The sequence below is a fragment of the Erythrolamprus reginae genome, chromosome Z (genome assembly GCF_031021105.1).
Source record: "Erythrolamprus reginae isolate rEryReg1 chromosome Z, rEryReg1.hap1, whole genome shotgun sequence".
In the NCBI taxonomy this organism is placed as follows: Eukaryota; Metazoa; Chordata; class Lepidosauria; order Squamata; family Dipsadidae; genus Erythrolamprus; species Erythrolamprus reginae.
In genome coordinates, this window is record NC_091963.1 from 104,809,740 (window position 1) to 104,827,001 (window position 17,262).

Sequence of the window (17,262 nt, forward strand, 5' to 3'; positions counted from 1 at the left end):
AAACAAAGAATAATAGATAAAGTAATTTTAAAAATAATGGAGTCATCTCACTGCTTCATCTATCACTGGTGTCCTGGCCTGCTGGCATCTTGAAGGACCTCCAAAATCTCCATAGAGACAAGATAAACCTCACTTCAGTGCAGAGAAAATGACACAGTAGAAAGAAGTTGCCACCCAAGCACCACCACCCCAAAATGTAGCACCCTAGGTCAGTGGTCGGCAACATTAAACACTTAAAGAGTCACAAAGGTCCTAACGGGAAGCCCTCTGTTCAGTTCTGGGGCCAACCGGAAGTCCAGTTCCCACATCATATTCTCGTAGTGTGGCATGTTTGTTCCACTGCTAACCAGAAGTTGGCTCCCCCACCAAAGAGTCTCCTCCTAGCTCCGCATGCTTTTTCCTCTACCTGTCCTAACCAAAAACCCTATCAATTGTGGGGCCGATTAGTGGTAGGGAGCCACAGCAGAGGGATGAAAGAGCCACATGCAGCTCCAGACCCCTGCCTAGGTAATGGTAGCTGTAATATATCCTTGGCTCTTGTTAGCATGGACAGATAAAATCAGGAAGAGGAAGCCTCTTAAATAACCCTTAAATAACCATATCATGAAGGGCTTTAAAAGTCAATTCCAGCACCTTGAATTGGACCTGAAAACAAACTGGTAACCAATGCAGCTTGCAAAGCAGAAGTGTAACATATGTGCCACCAGGAACACACCAGTCCAAAATGTTTGCAGATACTTATGGTAGCCCTATGTAGACTGTATTGCATTAGTGTAACTAGGAAATGACTAAAGCATGCATGGCTATGAGTAGGTCTCCTTGATCTACGAACTGCCACAAGTGCGTCACCGTTACATGGTTGTGCAAAGGCCCTCCTCGCCCCACTGCCCCATTGAGGTAGAGGATAGGAATGATGCCTTAACAACCATAACAATCATGTCTCAAAGTGCTTTTTCAAACTTCGGAGCTGAATAAGCTCCTTGGATTCTCATCGAAACATTTCAACAAAATATCTTTAAAAAAACAGAAAGTCCAATTGCTTTTTTAAAAAGCACTTTTGGGACAACTCTTATCTAGATGACTCTGATCTAGATGAATACCATAATGATTTCTGGTTATTTGCAAATCTCATGGTTCAAATAATTCCTTGTTAAAGTACAAAAACAATTTTCAAGTATCAATTTTAGTTCAATCAGTACATGAATAAATATCAATGTTTCTATGCATTACACAAAAGAAATACAGAAATACACAGACAGCAGTTCCTCAGTCCCCCCCCCCCAGACTCTTGCAATCAGTAACCAAAATATTATTAATTTAAAATCTAACTTCGATTTTAAGCCCCTTGGCCATACAGATACAACTCACATAGATTCAGCATAATATAGGAAAATTATTGAGAATTGTGGGCATTCAGTTGGGAAACTCTTCAGCAGCTAATATCCACTATTTCTTACTTCTCATTGTTTTCCTATAAGGAAATGGGAAACATCAGCCTATCTAAACCTGAAGAGATGTTTTGAACCGTTAAAAACCTTTTTGAAATACAGTGATACCTTGTATTACAAACTTAATTGGTTCCGGGACAAGGTTCTTAAGGTGAAAAGTTTGTAAGACGAAACTATGTTTCCCATAGGAATCAATGGAAAAGCAATTAATGCGTGCAAGCCCAAAATTCACCCCTTTTGCCAGCCGAAGCGCCCGTTTTTGTGCTGCTGGGATTCCCCTGAGGCTCCCCTCCATGGGAAACCCCACCTCCGGACATCCATGTTTTTGTGAAGCTGCAGGGGAATCCCAGCAGGGGAATCCCAGCAGGGGAATCCCAGCATCACAAAAACGAGCGCTTCGCTGGCAATGGAAGTCCGGAGGTGGGGTTTCCCAGTGAAGGGAGCATCAGTGAAATTGCAGCATCACAAAAACACCAAAGTCCTTGAAACCCCACCTCTGGACCTCTGTGTTTTTGCGATGCTGCAATTTCGCTGAGGCTCCCCTCGCTAGGAAACCCCACCTCCGGACTTCTGTTGCCAGTGAAGCGCCCATTTTTGTGTTGCTGGAAATTCCCTGCAGCATCGCAAAAACACGGAATTCCGGAGGTGGGGTTTCCCATGGAGGGGAGCCTCAGAGAAATCCCAGCAGTACAAAAACGGGTGCTTTGCTGGCAATGGAAGTCCGAAGGCGGGGAATCCCAGTGGCGGCGGTGGGTTTGTAAGGTGAAAATAGTTTGTAAGAAGAGGCAAAAAAATCTTAAACCCCCGGTTTGTATCTGCAAAAGTTTGTATGACGAGGTGTTTGTAAGACGAGGTATCACTGTATTAGTTTCAGTTCGCAGTCTGGCTGATCTTTTGTAGTGGGAAAAACAATGTCATTTTTAGAATCCGTTTCAGTTGCTCCTTCATCCACTTAGGATCTGCAGGGCATACAAGCTGGAATATAGAGCAGCCAGTTCTGAGCAGGCATCATTATTCGACTGGCAAGTGATGGAATTTTCCCCAACTTCTAAATCGAGTCCACAGATTTGCAGCATGTCGAGGTTGAGATCAACTTCCTCCTCTATCAGGGAATGGGAAGGAAGAGTGAAAGTGCCGCCTTCCTCACCAGAAAGAATCCTTTCCAAAGCGAATTCCACCTTTCGAAATGAAACAGGAGAATAAATGAGATAGAAAAGGGAAAGAGAGAGTGGGAGACAGAGATAATGAAAATACCAATTTTCAAATGCAAGTAACTGGCTTATCAGAGATAGTATCAATAGAAACTGCAGCAATAATCATGAGATCTACCCCTAGTTCTAAATTTTGGATTGGGCAGCTCATTATAACCCAAACTAGTCATGATTAAAGTCCAGGTTTCCAACTCAGAAATGCTGAGACTGATATAGACTCCTGATCTCTCATACAGCGGCTTTTTCCAAATAAATATTTTTGATTGAAAATGACAACATAATTAAAAACATAGTTTAAAAACAAGGGAGGCATAATCTAATTACTGGATGGAATTGGACTGTCCCAGACATATCCAATATGTATTATGAGGATTCTCCTAGATCAGGGGTAGGCAAAGTTGGCTCTCCTATGACATGTGGACTTCAACTCCCAGAATTCCGGAGCTAGCATGATTGGCTCGGGAATTCTGGGAGTTGGAGTCCACAAGTCATAGACGAGCCAACTTTGCCTACCCCTCTCCTAGACTTACAACTCCTACTCGAAGAGTAACTGGCAGTCATGGCTAGGAGGGCTTTTGCTCAACTTCATGCTATGCACCTGTTATGCCCAACATGTGGGGCAGTCACTCACACCCTTGTCATCTCGATTTTCGTGGGTTCGAACTTCGCGAAAAGTCTATACCACATTTTTTCAAAAATATTAATTAAAAAATACTTCATGTTTTCCCCCCCTATACCACGGTTTTTCCCACCCAATGACATCATATGTCATCGCCAAACTTTCATCTGCCTTTAATAAATATTTTTTTTAAAAAACGTGGTGAGTAATAATCGAAATGGTTGCTAAGGGAATGGGAAATTGTAATTTAGAGGTTGAAAGTGTTAAGGGAAGGCTTGTGATACTGTTCATAGCCAAAAATAGTGTATTTACTTCCACATCTCTACTTCGCGGAAATTCAACTTTTGCGGGCGGTCTCAGAACGCATCCCCCGTGAAAATTGAGGGAACACTGTACTGCAGTTCAATCTATATGGGGCTATCCCTGAAAAGGGTAGCCCCATATAGGGGCTTGAACTGGTATATATTGTGGCTTGAAGCTTGAACTGGTATATATTGTGGCCACAAGGGCAATTTTGAGTGACACAATCAGTAGTGGGTTCCTGCCAGTATGGCTAATTGAGTGTAGTTTTATGGCTCTGGCGTGTGAGCGCGGATTTGAGCACAATTTTGGTTCCTGCACCTGTGCAGGTAGCAAAATCTTGCACGGGGATGCACATGTGTGCATGTTTCAGCGAGGTTTTTTGCTTCTGCACATGCATCCTAGCAAATACCTCACCAAAACACGTGTGAATGTGCATCCCCGTGCGATGCCTCTTCACAACTGACAATTGTCAGCCACACCTTTGACTAATTGCTCTCTCAGCAGGAGCTGTGGTCCTTAGAAACACAATAAATGAAAACAATGTTTTGGAAAGGGATTGCGGCTTATGGCAGAAGGGTTTCAGTTTCAGCTACCTGCTTTTTAGGCATGCATGTTTGGTATGAATTTGGTAAAGCATTGCATATTACAGCAAGTAAGAAAAAGTTTACAGCAAAAAATTAAGAGCTCACCATCTCCATTGGTTTGGCCAGTTGTTTCTTTTCCAACATTGTCTGTAACAGGGGCATCATCTCATAGTCTAATTCTATTAATGCAAAAACAGAGACAGGTATCATTCATACCATGATGTTTCCACATGTGAAACTTATCTACGCTCATTTTTCTTCTTCCTGATATATTTTCTCCCCTCCCATCACAGTATTTTGTTGCCTCCAGAATATAAAATTCTTCCCAAGGCCTCTTTAATGACTTCTTTGCTACTGATTGTAGTTTCTGTTGCATTCCTCTTTTTTCACTTTAGACTTGGGATGAGGGAAAGTATTTGTGGACAAGGAGTTTACAAATGTGCTCCATTCGTGTTCTTTGATAACAAAAATAGTAAGTCAGACTTTCGAATGAGTGGAAAGTCTTACTTTTCAGTAGTCATCCACGTAAGTCCACAGTTTGAAAACTTGGTGCTGTGTTTATTAAAATAATCATCGAGCAGTAGGTGCTGTGAACAACAAAAATAGGAGGCTCAATGTGAAATCAACTCTAGAGGGATTCCAAAGTAGCTGGCAGTTTCGTCTTTCTGCCTGCCTGCCTGTCTATATCCATCTATCCATCATCTATCCATCTATCCATTATCTATCCATTTATCCATAACATGAGAACCAATGCAAATAAAACAGTGTCTACCTTTATAATAAGTTCCTAGATCATGTTAAAAATGTTGCTCATTTCATAAATATGTTTAGCTAATGGCGGTGGTTAAAAATATGGGAAAGAAGCAAATCAACTCTTTGAACCAGGTTGAAAAGATTTTGCTGAAATTCAAGCTGGGCAGAGGCAGTTTGGGGGGAGAAGAAAGTATGCTAATGTGTTACTTCCATATTTAATTTAATTGTTAAAAATCCCTTTCTTCCAGCTTCAGACCTCATTTGAAAAACACAACTTCTACTGAATTACAATTTATAGATTCAAGTTCATATTTCTGGCGACGTTTCGACGAGGTCCCACTTGTCATCTTCAAGCTGGTGCTTCTAGAACAAGGACAGAAGCACCAGCCTGAAGATGACGAGTGGGACCTCTTCGAAACATTGCCAGAAATCTCTGAATCCTACACGGGAAGAAACCCAAATATGCCAAGACTGTCATATATTTTCAAATTCAGCAAAAAAAAACATGTGACATATGTGTGTGTGTGTGTGTGTGTGTGTGTGTGTGTGTGTATATATATATATATACACACACACACACACACACACATACATACATACATACATACATACATACATATATATATATATATACATATATATATTCAGGGTTTTTGCTGAATTTGAAAATTAAGGGAGACTAGGATAGATTTATTTCTGCCTTATTTTGGCCTCATCAGCTAGCCATACCCACTGGGACTTGAACCTGCAACCTTTGCCTTGTAAGGCAGAGAATTATCCTCTAGGCTACAGTATCCAATCCCTTCAGCTCTGCACCAGGGAAGGGTTACATATTTTGTGTCGAATCACCCTGGTGTATTGAAGGAACATCACAGCTCCTTATTTGCCTCTCTGCCCAACCCAGGGCCATTTCCAAGGCAGTTAATTTTATTGATAGCCGACAATTCTATCTGTATGTGTCACATGTTTTTTTGCTGAATTTGAAAGTTAAGGGTGACTAGGATAGACCTATTTCAGCCTTATTTTGGCCTCATCAGCTAGCCATACCCACTGGGACTTGAACCTGCAACCTTTGCCTTGTAAGGCAGAGAATTATCCTCTAGGCTACAGTATCCAATCCCTTCAGCTCTGCACCACACACCACACACACACACACACACACACACATACGTATGTACATACATACATACATACATACATACATACATACAACATTAAAACAAATTACTATAAATTGTGCCTGAAGTGCTACAGAAGTAATACAGCAGCAATATTCAAATGTCTCCTCAAACCATGATTTATTTCTTTATAGAAAATATTGTTTTAGAATTTTGGCAACTAGATAGTTTGCCTGTGGTTTGATGCACCCATACTTCTTTTTTGGCCTGACTCCCACCACTTGCTCCGGGATTCTCAGCTTTACCCCCACTTCAGTCACAATCTCTTTCTACAATAAATTCTACTCATTGAGGAAGGTTGGAAATGTACTGCTAAGTTCTGACCCAGGAAGGGGTATTTTGGAAGAGATACTTTCCAAACTTGAGAAAGCAAAGAGTATATGTACATCTGCATCCAAATTATAGTTTCTTGTACCATCTATAGAAGAGCAAAAGAAGTGCACTGGTCCCCAGAGATCTTGGTTTTCTCCTCTTTTAGTGTCCTGGAAAATTCCTAAGTAGGATAGCAGCATTTCTACTGGAACTCGGAGGTCCTCATTCAACGACTCCAACATAGAGCAGTCAGCACTGTCACCTGCCATGGACAGCTCCAGCTGGTGGGAAAAATGTATAAGCAGTTAGTTAGGTAGAGGTGAAATAGAGAGTCGCTATAGAATAAAGACAGCATGGTTGCACCCATGTGATGTAGTAATTTAGACCTGACCTCAATCATGAATGTTTGATAGTTGATTGGGGGCCAGTTACTATGTCTTAGTTCAGCCCTGCCCATGGGGATATTGTAGGAAAAGAATTATGGGGAGGGGGAGTATACAAGGTACATCACCTTGAGCTCCAAGAGAAAAAAAGGATATGAATCTAATAAAGAAATGAGTTAAATTCACAAATTTTGAAAACAATTATTTCCTGCTATGTTAGCAGTCAAGGGTTCTTGGAACCTATTTTCTCAGGAACTGAAAAAATATATCTGGGTAGAATCGAGTAAACAGGCAAAAGATATGCACTAAACAGGAAGTTGGGGCAAAAAGGTAGCAGTGGTGATAAAGTCTTAGACTAAACATTCAAGCAGAAATTAACCTGGACAGGATTCCATACATAATAATCTACAGAAACAGCAAAAGAACTTGAGAGGAGACCTGAGATAATGGAATGGACTGTGCCGCTTCAAACAGCACAAGGAGGGGTCCTGTCCTTCCCTGTGTAAAAATGGTCCTGCAAATTAAAGAAAAAAGAGTAAATTTAGCAGGGAGAGTTTTTATCTACATCCTTTCTCCCTGTTTCACAATTATGTAGGATTGGTATGCAGGATTTATATGATATGTAGGATTTATTTATGTACCTCATTTTCCAATTCATAATTTCTATCTTTCTTTCTATCTTTCTATCTTTCTATCTTTCTATCTTTCTATCTTTCTATCTATCTATCTATCTATCTATCTATCTATCTCTATCTTTATCTCTATCTCTATCTCTATCTCTATCTCTATCTATCTATCTATCTATCTATCTATCATCTATCTATGTCTATCTATATCTATATCTATATCTATCTATATCTATATAATCTTTTATGTACTTTTTATGTACGCTGAGAGCATATGCACCAAGACAAATTCCTTGTGTGTCCAATCACACTTGGCCAATAAAATTCTATTCTATTCTATTCTATTCCATTCCATTCCATCTGTCATCTGTCTATCTATCTATCTATCTATCTATCTATCTATCTATCTATCTATCTATCTATCTACCTACTTACCTACTTACCTATCGATCGATCGATCGATCGATCGATCAATCTATCTTGTTAATAGCATCCTAATCAATTAACTGTGGCTGGTAAGCAATGAATATACGTGTGTGTGTGTGTATATATACACACATACAATCCATAAATGAAAACCTAAGTTTTTCATGAGCGAATAATATAATTAAACATTCTTCTTCATTTACCATCAATTCACTTAAAAACGAGTTTTTAGGGTATTCTGGAAGGCCAAAAAGAAAGAGGCCAGAACTTTCTCTGGAGCAATATGATACACAATCTAGCAAAAAGTGTACTTTCTGGTTTGCGTTTAGCTTACCTGACCCTAGCACCTGCAAGTAGCAATAGAGTTAGAATAACTTTATTGTCACTTTGAATGTACACTAATCAGCATGCATTAAAATGAAATTTTGTTGCATAAAGCTCTCAAAGTTTCTAGAAATAAAGGCAAGGCACAAGTCCAATAAACAAATCCATATTTGTTCAGGATGCTACAGCAGAGATAAAGAGCTCTAAGCCATCAAGAAGAGCGAGAGAGAAAAGGAACATACCATGGACCGTACAGTTGAAACATTTCTGTTCTGCAGGAAAATCTCAAAGGATTCCAAAAGATTCTTCTTCAAAGGTTGGGTCTGGTGCAACAATGGCTCATAAGCTTCTTGAACTGAATCTTGCACTTGCTGGACAGCTAAAAATTATTGGTTTGGTTAAGATTATGAGCAGCAGCATTTCAATTGAATTTTTAAATGTGTGTTTTCTTAAAGGACACTTTGTACAACTGCAGTAACTCATATTGTTGGGTCTCTGTTAAGAGCCAAGGTGGCACAGTAGGTAGAGTGCTGTACTGCAGGCCACTAAAGCTGACTGGTAGATCTGCAGGTCAGCGGTTCAAATCTCACCACCGGCTCAAGGTTGGCTCAGCCTTCCATCCTTCTGAGGTGGGTAAAAGGAAGACCCAGATTGTGGGAGCAATATGCTGGCTCTGTTAAAATGTGCTATTGTTAACATGTTGTAAGCCACCCTGAGTCTAAGGAGAAAGGTGGCATTAAAAAATAAAATAAATAAATACTCCCTAATTGGTACATCTGATGGAAAGACATTACCGATCTGCACTATTGAGGAGACTAAACCCAAGAGTGAATCCAAATTCAGTCATAACTTGCCTGTGAGTGAAGATCCCAGTTCACTCTGGAATGCTAAAACGAAAAGAGGAAAATAAATATTAGATTGAAATTAAGCAGAAGAAACAACTGAACCATTCCTTCTTTGGAAGAGGTGAAGGAAGAGGAACCTTAGGGCACACAATTTACTCAATGTTTTTTTTTTTTAATTTACCAAGAACCAAAAGATTAAAAATCTTCAAGCTTCAACCCATGTATGGAGAAGTTTTACTAATCTAGTATTGCACAACGTTTGGAAATTCAACAGAGACATATAAAATACCAGTAGTTATTCTGTACAAAGAGACACAAATTAATTAGAGAACCTCTGATTTTCCAAATCCTGATAAACTACAACTCCCAGAAATTTCTTATAGCATAGTCAATAATGGGAAATGCTAGGAATTATAGTTCAGCAACATTCAGAGGGCCATTAGTGTCTCAAGAGGAAAGAGATAAAAATAAAATATAATATTCAATATAAAGTTCATCTCTTACATATTTGTGATGATATCAGTACAAACCTTTTGATATTACTTAACAGTTTCATTCATTAAGCTAGCTTTTATATAGTCCTAGTCTCCCTTAATTTTCAAATTCAGCTTAAACATGTGACATATATACAGTATATATATATACAGTATATATATATATATATATATATATATATATATATATATATATATATATATATATATATATATATATACATACATATATATAGTTTTATGTTTGGTCTGAATGTGTTGTTTGGTTTTTTAAATATGATAGGGTTTTATATGCTTTTTTAGTATTAGATTTGTTCTACTATAATATTGTTTTTATTATTGTTGTGAGCCACCCAGAGTCTTCCGAGAGGGACAGCATACAAATCTAATAAATTATTATTATTATTATTATTATTATTATTATTATTATTATTATTATAGATATCTGTGTGGAAGACTATAGTTTTCTTATTCTTAAAATACACTTGCACATTATCTCTCTTTAATTGGGGACTGCTGGGCATAGTTCCACGCTGCCTTTGGGTGACTAAATGAGGAATTTTGTTGACATGAAAACCCAGACATCTTTCTGTCTCTTTCCTCCATAGCCAAACTTCATATATATGTCAATCTACTTTATTTAGCTATGGTTGATAGAATTACCCCAGTTTTCTAGGTTCACCCAGGTTACTGAATTACTGTATAAGCCAATCGTGTTGGATGACTTCACAATCATATATTGAGCCATAAACTAGCCAGCTACATTGTAGTCTAGGATTTTTATTTTTATTTTTTGCAAACTTAATCTTTTACTCACAGCTGAAACTCATCCCGTGTGATCTTTGGTTGTTTATTTGCTTAGATTGCTCCACAAACAATCATGCTTTTCCTAATTTTTATACACACTGTTTTGTTTTTTGAAAACATAAATATTAAACATACCGTCATACTTGAGTGAGTGATCCAATATTGTTTGGAACCTCTGGTTGAGATAAACTATAGAAAAATAAACATGCACAAAAAAAATTAGAACAGAAAGATGCCTGACCTTTATTAGGGCAAATAAATCGGTGAAACAAATTTTTCACTCACCTGGGTCTTCTTCACAAATTTGGAGTTTCTCAACTCCATATGCCATCACTGTACCAAAAGGGATTAGCATGGACTTATTTTTCATCGTCTTGTGCTGGCCCTGGAGATTTGAGCGCAGGATGATAAGAAGGTCATGACCAAGTCACAGATTGTGGAAGAAGCAAGCTAGCAAACCATAGACATTTTCGTCATCTCACAGAAAACAAACTGGGATGATTCCACATTATGGTGATCAGTCATTAGTTGTCTAACTGGAAACTTGTAGCCCTAAGATTACCAAATAGAGACAAAAGGGTTCTGCCAAAGGTAATGGGAATGCATCTTATTTACAGCTATGGCCAGTCAAGAAGTTTCATTTAAACCAGACCTGGGCAAGATGCGGCCCAAGGGCCGGATGCGGCCTGCCCGCTGTCTGTGACCGGCCCATGGAGGTCAGTCCGACTTTTCTAGATAAGAACCGGGAGTTCAAGATTTAATATATAATTATATATATAATATATAACATATAACGTGTAACGTGTAATATGTAATGTGTAATATACAATATATAATGTATCACATATTATATAATTATTATATATTTAACTCAGTTCTATCCAATAATAATAATAATAATAATAATAATAATAATAATAACAACAACAACAACAACAACAACAACAACAACAGTATTGGGTAGAACCGAGTTAATTATATTAGTCCAGTCCTCTAAAACCATCTCAATTTCTCATGCTGCCCTATAGCAAAATTAATTGCCCACCCCTGATCTAAACATAAGTGGTGAGCAGACCTCATTATATTCACTTTGGAATACAGTAAATGAAATAAATGTTCATTCTATTTCCTTTATTTAGTGCATCTGCTTATGATGACATGTACTTTTGCAAAATCTCTCTATCCTGCAAGTCCACTGTGCGCACACACATGAAAAATAAAGCTAACAATATGCTGTTACACAGGCATAGTAATCTTTCTGCAGTGAATTTTTATGCATTCTCTTTGCCCTATTCCTTACATTACAGTCTGCCACATTATTGATTGTGCTTTAGTGGCATAAAACTATTGCACACTCCAAAAAGCTGTCAATCAAGGACTTCTTCTGTGCTATAAGGCAGGAAATACATATGTATGTATATATATATATATATATTTGTAGATTTTCATGGGTACAGGTATGACGGTCTTGGCATATTCGGGTTTCTTCCCGTGTAGGATTTAGAAATTTCTGGCGACGTTTCGACGAGGTCTCACTCGTCATGTTCAGGCTGGTGCTTCTGTCCTTGTTCTAGGGTGAACACAGTGAGACCTGAGCTGCCTTCCCTCTGTGTTCACCCTAGATCAAGGACAGAAGCACCAGCCTGAACATGATGAGTGGGCGGAACCTTATATTCCCTTCGCAACTGGCACGCTGACGACCGACAACCACAAGTGAACCAGGAGCATTTCACCCCTGCTTTGGCCCCTGTGTAGAAGTGGCTTGCTATAACCTTTCACTGGATTTTTAAAAAACTTTATTTTAGAGTCATGGAAATTCCTGCTGATCACCTGTATAAGTAGTAATCTAGGCTTAACTTTCCTTAGCTTTTCAAGCTTTTCAAGGTCAACCCATTTAAACTGCTGCTGCTTAAATAACCCATTTCCCCCCTAATCTCACATTTAAAATTAAGTTTGATGGCAATTATAGAGGCTCTGGGGCTGAGCTCATGTTTTGTCCAGAGAAGTTTAGTTTGTGTTTATTCCTATGAAAAAGATAGAATACTTTATCAGCAAACCCACTACTGTTAGTTGGAAATCAACCCCTCCTTATAGAATGATATTGTGGAGCTTTTAACCATTAACCTGTTCATTTAAAAAGCAAGAAATGGCAAAAAAGAAGAAGCCAGACACGATAAGCACACCTGGATGTTAAGTATGTTCACTGCAGATACTCCCCCCTTCCCACCAGCCTGGACAGTCTCTTCAATGAGAAAGGGCTCTGTTATCTCCAAAACCTCTGTCACAATGTACACATTGAGTTTAGGGTACATTTTCTGGACAACGCTGAGAGAGATATCTCTCTTCCTACAAAAAAAAAAAGCAAGATGATCACAGCTGCAGTTCTTACAATGAGGTTAGAGTTATGGAACATCTCATGAAATTCTTGGAAGCTTTATCCTTATACATCCAAGGCTTCAGAATGAAACCCTTCCACATGGCCTCAAGCATTTTACTATCTCAGTACTGGGCTCCTACGGATACGGTCAGGTACGCAGTACCAGTAGCAAAATTTTGGTCATGTACTGTTGTGGTTAGCTCTGGCCCAGCTCCTGCCCCAAGGAATGTGGAGGTGGATGTGGGGGAGACATCCACAGGCCACAGACCTGTTTTGCTCCCAGTAGAATCTGCCGACGAACTCTCCTCTGACCAAGGAAGCATGAGTGACAGGGAAGAGGGGAGTTTGGCAGACAGCCCAGGAGGAGATCAGTCATCTGTATCATCCCTGGATTCTGAACAAGAATTAATGACACATCCACGCATGTGTAGAGTGATGCATAGGAGACAACAACTGAAGGATTATTACAAGAGAAAATGAGGCCACCTGTGGTTGGGTGGGGCTGCTGTAATTAGTGCTACAGGTAAAAGTGCAGCCTGGTGTTTTAGCCTCATGGCAGTTTATCTGATTCATTGTTTCGTCAAGATCGTGGTTTTTGTACTGTTCAAAATTGTGTGTGGACCTTCTGGACTTTAGAATTGGACTCAATTTCCCAGTTATTGGGTGAGCAATTGGATTGCATTTAACCTGTGCCTTGTGTGTACCAGAAAATCCCTTTGGCATTTAAAAAGGGAGCTGTTTCTGTTTTTCTGTTTATAAAAACATTTTGGTTTTCCTTTTATTGTGTGGTGTGTGTCTTCCTGGACTAATTACCCTGTAATTATGGGCGGTTGAGACACGCCAGCAGAACAGGTGCACAGTACCAGTAGTAAAAAAAAAATATTTTTCCCCCCCTTCTGGGCTCTGAGTATGTTTTTCCTATCACAGTAAATGAGGTTGAATGTGTATAATTACAGAAGAGCTCTGTGTGTGTGTGTACATATACTTTATATAGTAGATAATCAGGAGTGGGCTACTTCCCGGACAGGGGGGAACGCAGTGGGGTAGCGAAAACGGAGCTCCACCCCAAAACACCCAATTTGCACTGAAAGATGTTGAAACAAAATGCATAAGTCATGCCCACAGTGTGGTAGTGAAAATTTTGGTAGCCCATCACTGTACTGTCTGCAGTAATGTGTATAGTGGATAAGAAAGTTCTCCTTTCTACAATAAACTATCACATTTTACATGCCCTATAAAAAACAAGCTGGAGCTTAAGCTCAGCTCCATGCTTAACTACCTATCTTAAATTCCTTCTATTTCCTAATTCTTTTACGTACTGTATTTTTCGGAGTATAAGACACACCTTTTTCCTCCCAAAAAGAGGCTCAAAATTTGGGTGCGTCTCATAATCTGAATGTAGCTTTTTCAAAGCCTTTTTTCTCAGCCCCAATGACATTGCTGGCTCTTACAGGCTTGCAGGCTTTTTCATTGTTACTCTCTCCAAAGAATGTTTTTCCCAGCCCTAAGTGTTTGCAGGCTGTTTTTTATTGCTACTCATTCCAAATAAGATTTTTTAAAGCCCTAACCAGGGGATATTTAAGCCCTAACCAGGGGATATTCACAATTCAAAGTGTTGGTCACAATTCAAAGTGTTGGTTATGACCTATAAAGCCCTTCATGGCACCGGACCAGAATATCTCCGGGACCGCCTTCTGCCGCACGAATCCCAGCGACTGGTTCGGTCCCACAGAGTTGGCCTTCTCCGGGTCCCGTTGACTAAACAATGTCGTCTGGCGGGACCCAGGGGAAGAGCCTTCTCTGTGGCAGCTCCGACCCTCTGGAACCAGCTCCCCCCTGAGATTAGGATTGCCCCCACCCTCCTTGCCTTTCGCAAACTCCTTAAAACCCACCTCTGCTGTCAGGCATGGGGGAACTGAAACATCTCCCCCTTGCCCATGTTGTTTTGGTGTTAGATTGATTGTGTGCTTGTTTTTTAATATTCTGGGGTTGTTTTTTATGAATTTTTTAGCTTAACATTGTAATTGGATTGGTGGGTATTGGATTTGTTATTATGTATTGTTTTTACCTTGTTGTGAGCTGCCCCTAGTTTGCGGAGAGGGGCGGCATATAAATCCAATAAATCTAATCTAATCCAATTCACATCTATAAAATGTGCTGAAGCTGACCAGACTAAAAATACCAGCCACATGAATACCTGGTAGACAGATTCCCCCTCCCCTATTTTTCTCTCCCAAAACTAAGGCGTATCTTATACTCTGGTGCATCTAATACTCCGAAAAATACATTAAGCGGAATCCTCATTATTGGCTAGCAGAAACAATTTCCAGCAGATTGAGATCAGTGCAGGGCTTGAACCACTACAAAGAAGGTGACTGGGAAAGACAAGAGGTGAGAACACTCTGCCTTAAGCAAAACATTAAAAAGGGGACTTGGCAGGATTCTAAATTAGGATCAAAGCCATTCCTCTACCATTCCCTATCCTAAGTATAAAGATTATTGCCCTACATAACGGAATCCTTGCTCCCCTCACCCCCATTTTCAACAAGCTACATTATTAAGTCCTGGAAGCTAGAATCTTAAAACTGAGAGATTCTTTTCTGAATCTTCCCATCACCTAAGTCCACAGAGATACTGTGGGAAACCCTCTTGACTGATCTTCAGTAACTTTCCTCTGTACAGTGGGGGCTTTCATGTGTTTTTTAGACAGACTATTCAAATGAAGCGCTCTCACAAGGTGGCATGAATGTTATACTTCCAGGCACTTTTGCGTGAATGAGTCTCCAGAGATTGTAAGTAAGTACCATAAGCACCACTCATTTCATTGCAACCCATAAAGTCTCCAAATGTTTTGCAGCAGATAGGTCAAAGCCATTTGTTTATTCCTTTCTTCAGCTTTTAATAATAGCAAGATTCAGTTGCCCCTTTGTGCTTCATGCTTGAATTATGGATGTTTTGGGGGTATTTTTTTCACGCACAATTCTCAAGAAAGCTACCTAATTAGTAATTAGCTCCTATTCTTCCATTCTTGTCCGACTCTTGGGTGATAATAATAAGCAAAGCCATATTTACCACAGCTCTCCTGGGTCCACATACGTTTTTTGGAGATGTACTGGGGAGGCATTCAAGCAAGCTAAGGCCAGTCCACCAACGTCTACTTCTGTAGACCGGATCTTAAAGTTCAGCCTTCCTTCAGATTTTTGGCACGTATTAGCAGAAAACAAGAGCGCCTCAGAATGCTTCAGCTCTAAAAAATTGAAAACATGCAAAAGACAATACTCAAAATACAGTCTAATCGTTTTACCATAGTCAAAACCACTGGAGCAAAAACCTTGAACGTTTTTTTCTTCTCTTTTGTATGCTCAGATTCTTTTCAAATAAGAAATAACCCCAATTTACTGAATTCATAAAGTACATAACATCGTCTGGCGGGACCCAGAGGAAGAGCCTTCTCTGTGGTGGCTCCGACCCTCTGGAACCAGCTCCCCCCTGAGATTAGAATTGCCCCCACCCTCCCTGCCTTTCGTAAACTCCTTAAAACCCACCTCTGCCGTCAGGCATGGGGGAACTAAAACATCTCCTCCTTGCCCATGTTGTTTTGCCGTTTGATTGATTGCGTGCTTGTTTTTTATATATATTGGGATTGTTTGATGAATTTCTTAAATTAAAATTGTAATTGGATTGGTGGGCATTGGATTTTGTCACTATGTACTTTTTTTTACTATTGTTGTGAGCCGCCCCGAGTCTGCGGAGAGGGGCGGCATATAAATCCAATAAATCTAATCTAACACTGGTTCTGACTTAGCAGGTTCCATGAATCTTGCCACTGTGATTTATAAATCCAAGTTCTTGTCTTAGAACAATGTTTGCATGTAAGACTACATTCCATGAACCAGGGAAAATGCTGCAAAGGATTGGTCTTCAAATAGAAATCTACATAGACTGTACAAAATCTATACACAATTTAGATGTGGTTTCTAAGAAAGTGTTATGTTTCTCCTTTGGTCCTAAGGCTCCCACCAAACTGTCCAGGCAGAGTTTATAGAAAATGATCTTTATTGATTAATTTGAACAAGAATACCTATTTCCATTATTGCTTCTTCTTGGAGTATGTCTGTCAATTTGAAAGAGATTGGGGAATACTTTCTACTGTTCCAAGGCCACCTATAAGGCTTTTTAGTCACCAAAGAGAGAAGTTGAAAGCCATCATTTTGCACCAGGCTGCTCACAGGAATCAGCTTCCCATCAGAATCCAGTTCTTGGGTAAGCTGCTTGGCCAGTTTTTTAAACATTTTCCCCCACCAATTGACAAATGGGACAGAAATGGTATTGGCAAGGAGATTTCAAACAACCTGAAAGAAGGAACAAAAGAAATCATCGTCATCATCCCGAATCAATCCATAGCAGCATGAAGTCATCTTCATTGAGTAGATCATAGTCTATCACCCTCGTCTAGTAAAAGTTGATAAGACTTTTTTTAAACTTCCCATTGTAAGATGGGGTTAGCACAAAGTTACCCAACTTACTTCTGATACATTTACACACATGCAGACACAGGGGGGGGGGGGTTTC

At 39.5% G+C, this 17,262-nt stretch overlaps 1 protein-coding gene across 1 annotated transcript; it reads right to left on the minus strand.

Annotated features, from left to right (window-relative positions):
* Positions 1-2,392: 2,392 nt before the first annotated feature.
* LOC139153863 (gasdermin-D-like) lies at positions 2,393-16,982 on the minus strand. The gene is made up of 10 exons (XM_070728278.1): positions 16,772-16,982; positions 15,763-15,937; positions 12,497-12,659; positions 10,599-10,698; positions 10,449-10,502; positions 9,022-9,054; positions 8,410-8,546; positions 6,512-6,689; positions 4,271-4,344; positions 2,393-2,626 (listed from the first exon to the last, which is right to left on the minus strand). The coding sequence occupies exons 1-10, from the start codon at positions 16,980-16,982 to the stop codon at positions 2,393-2,395; spliced, it is 1,359 nt and encodes a 452-aa protein (XP_070584379.1).
* Positions 16,983-17,262: the final 280 nt, after the last annotated feature.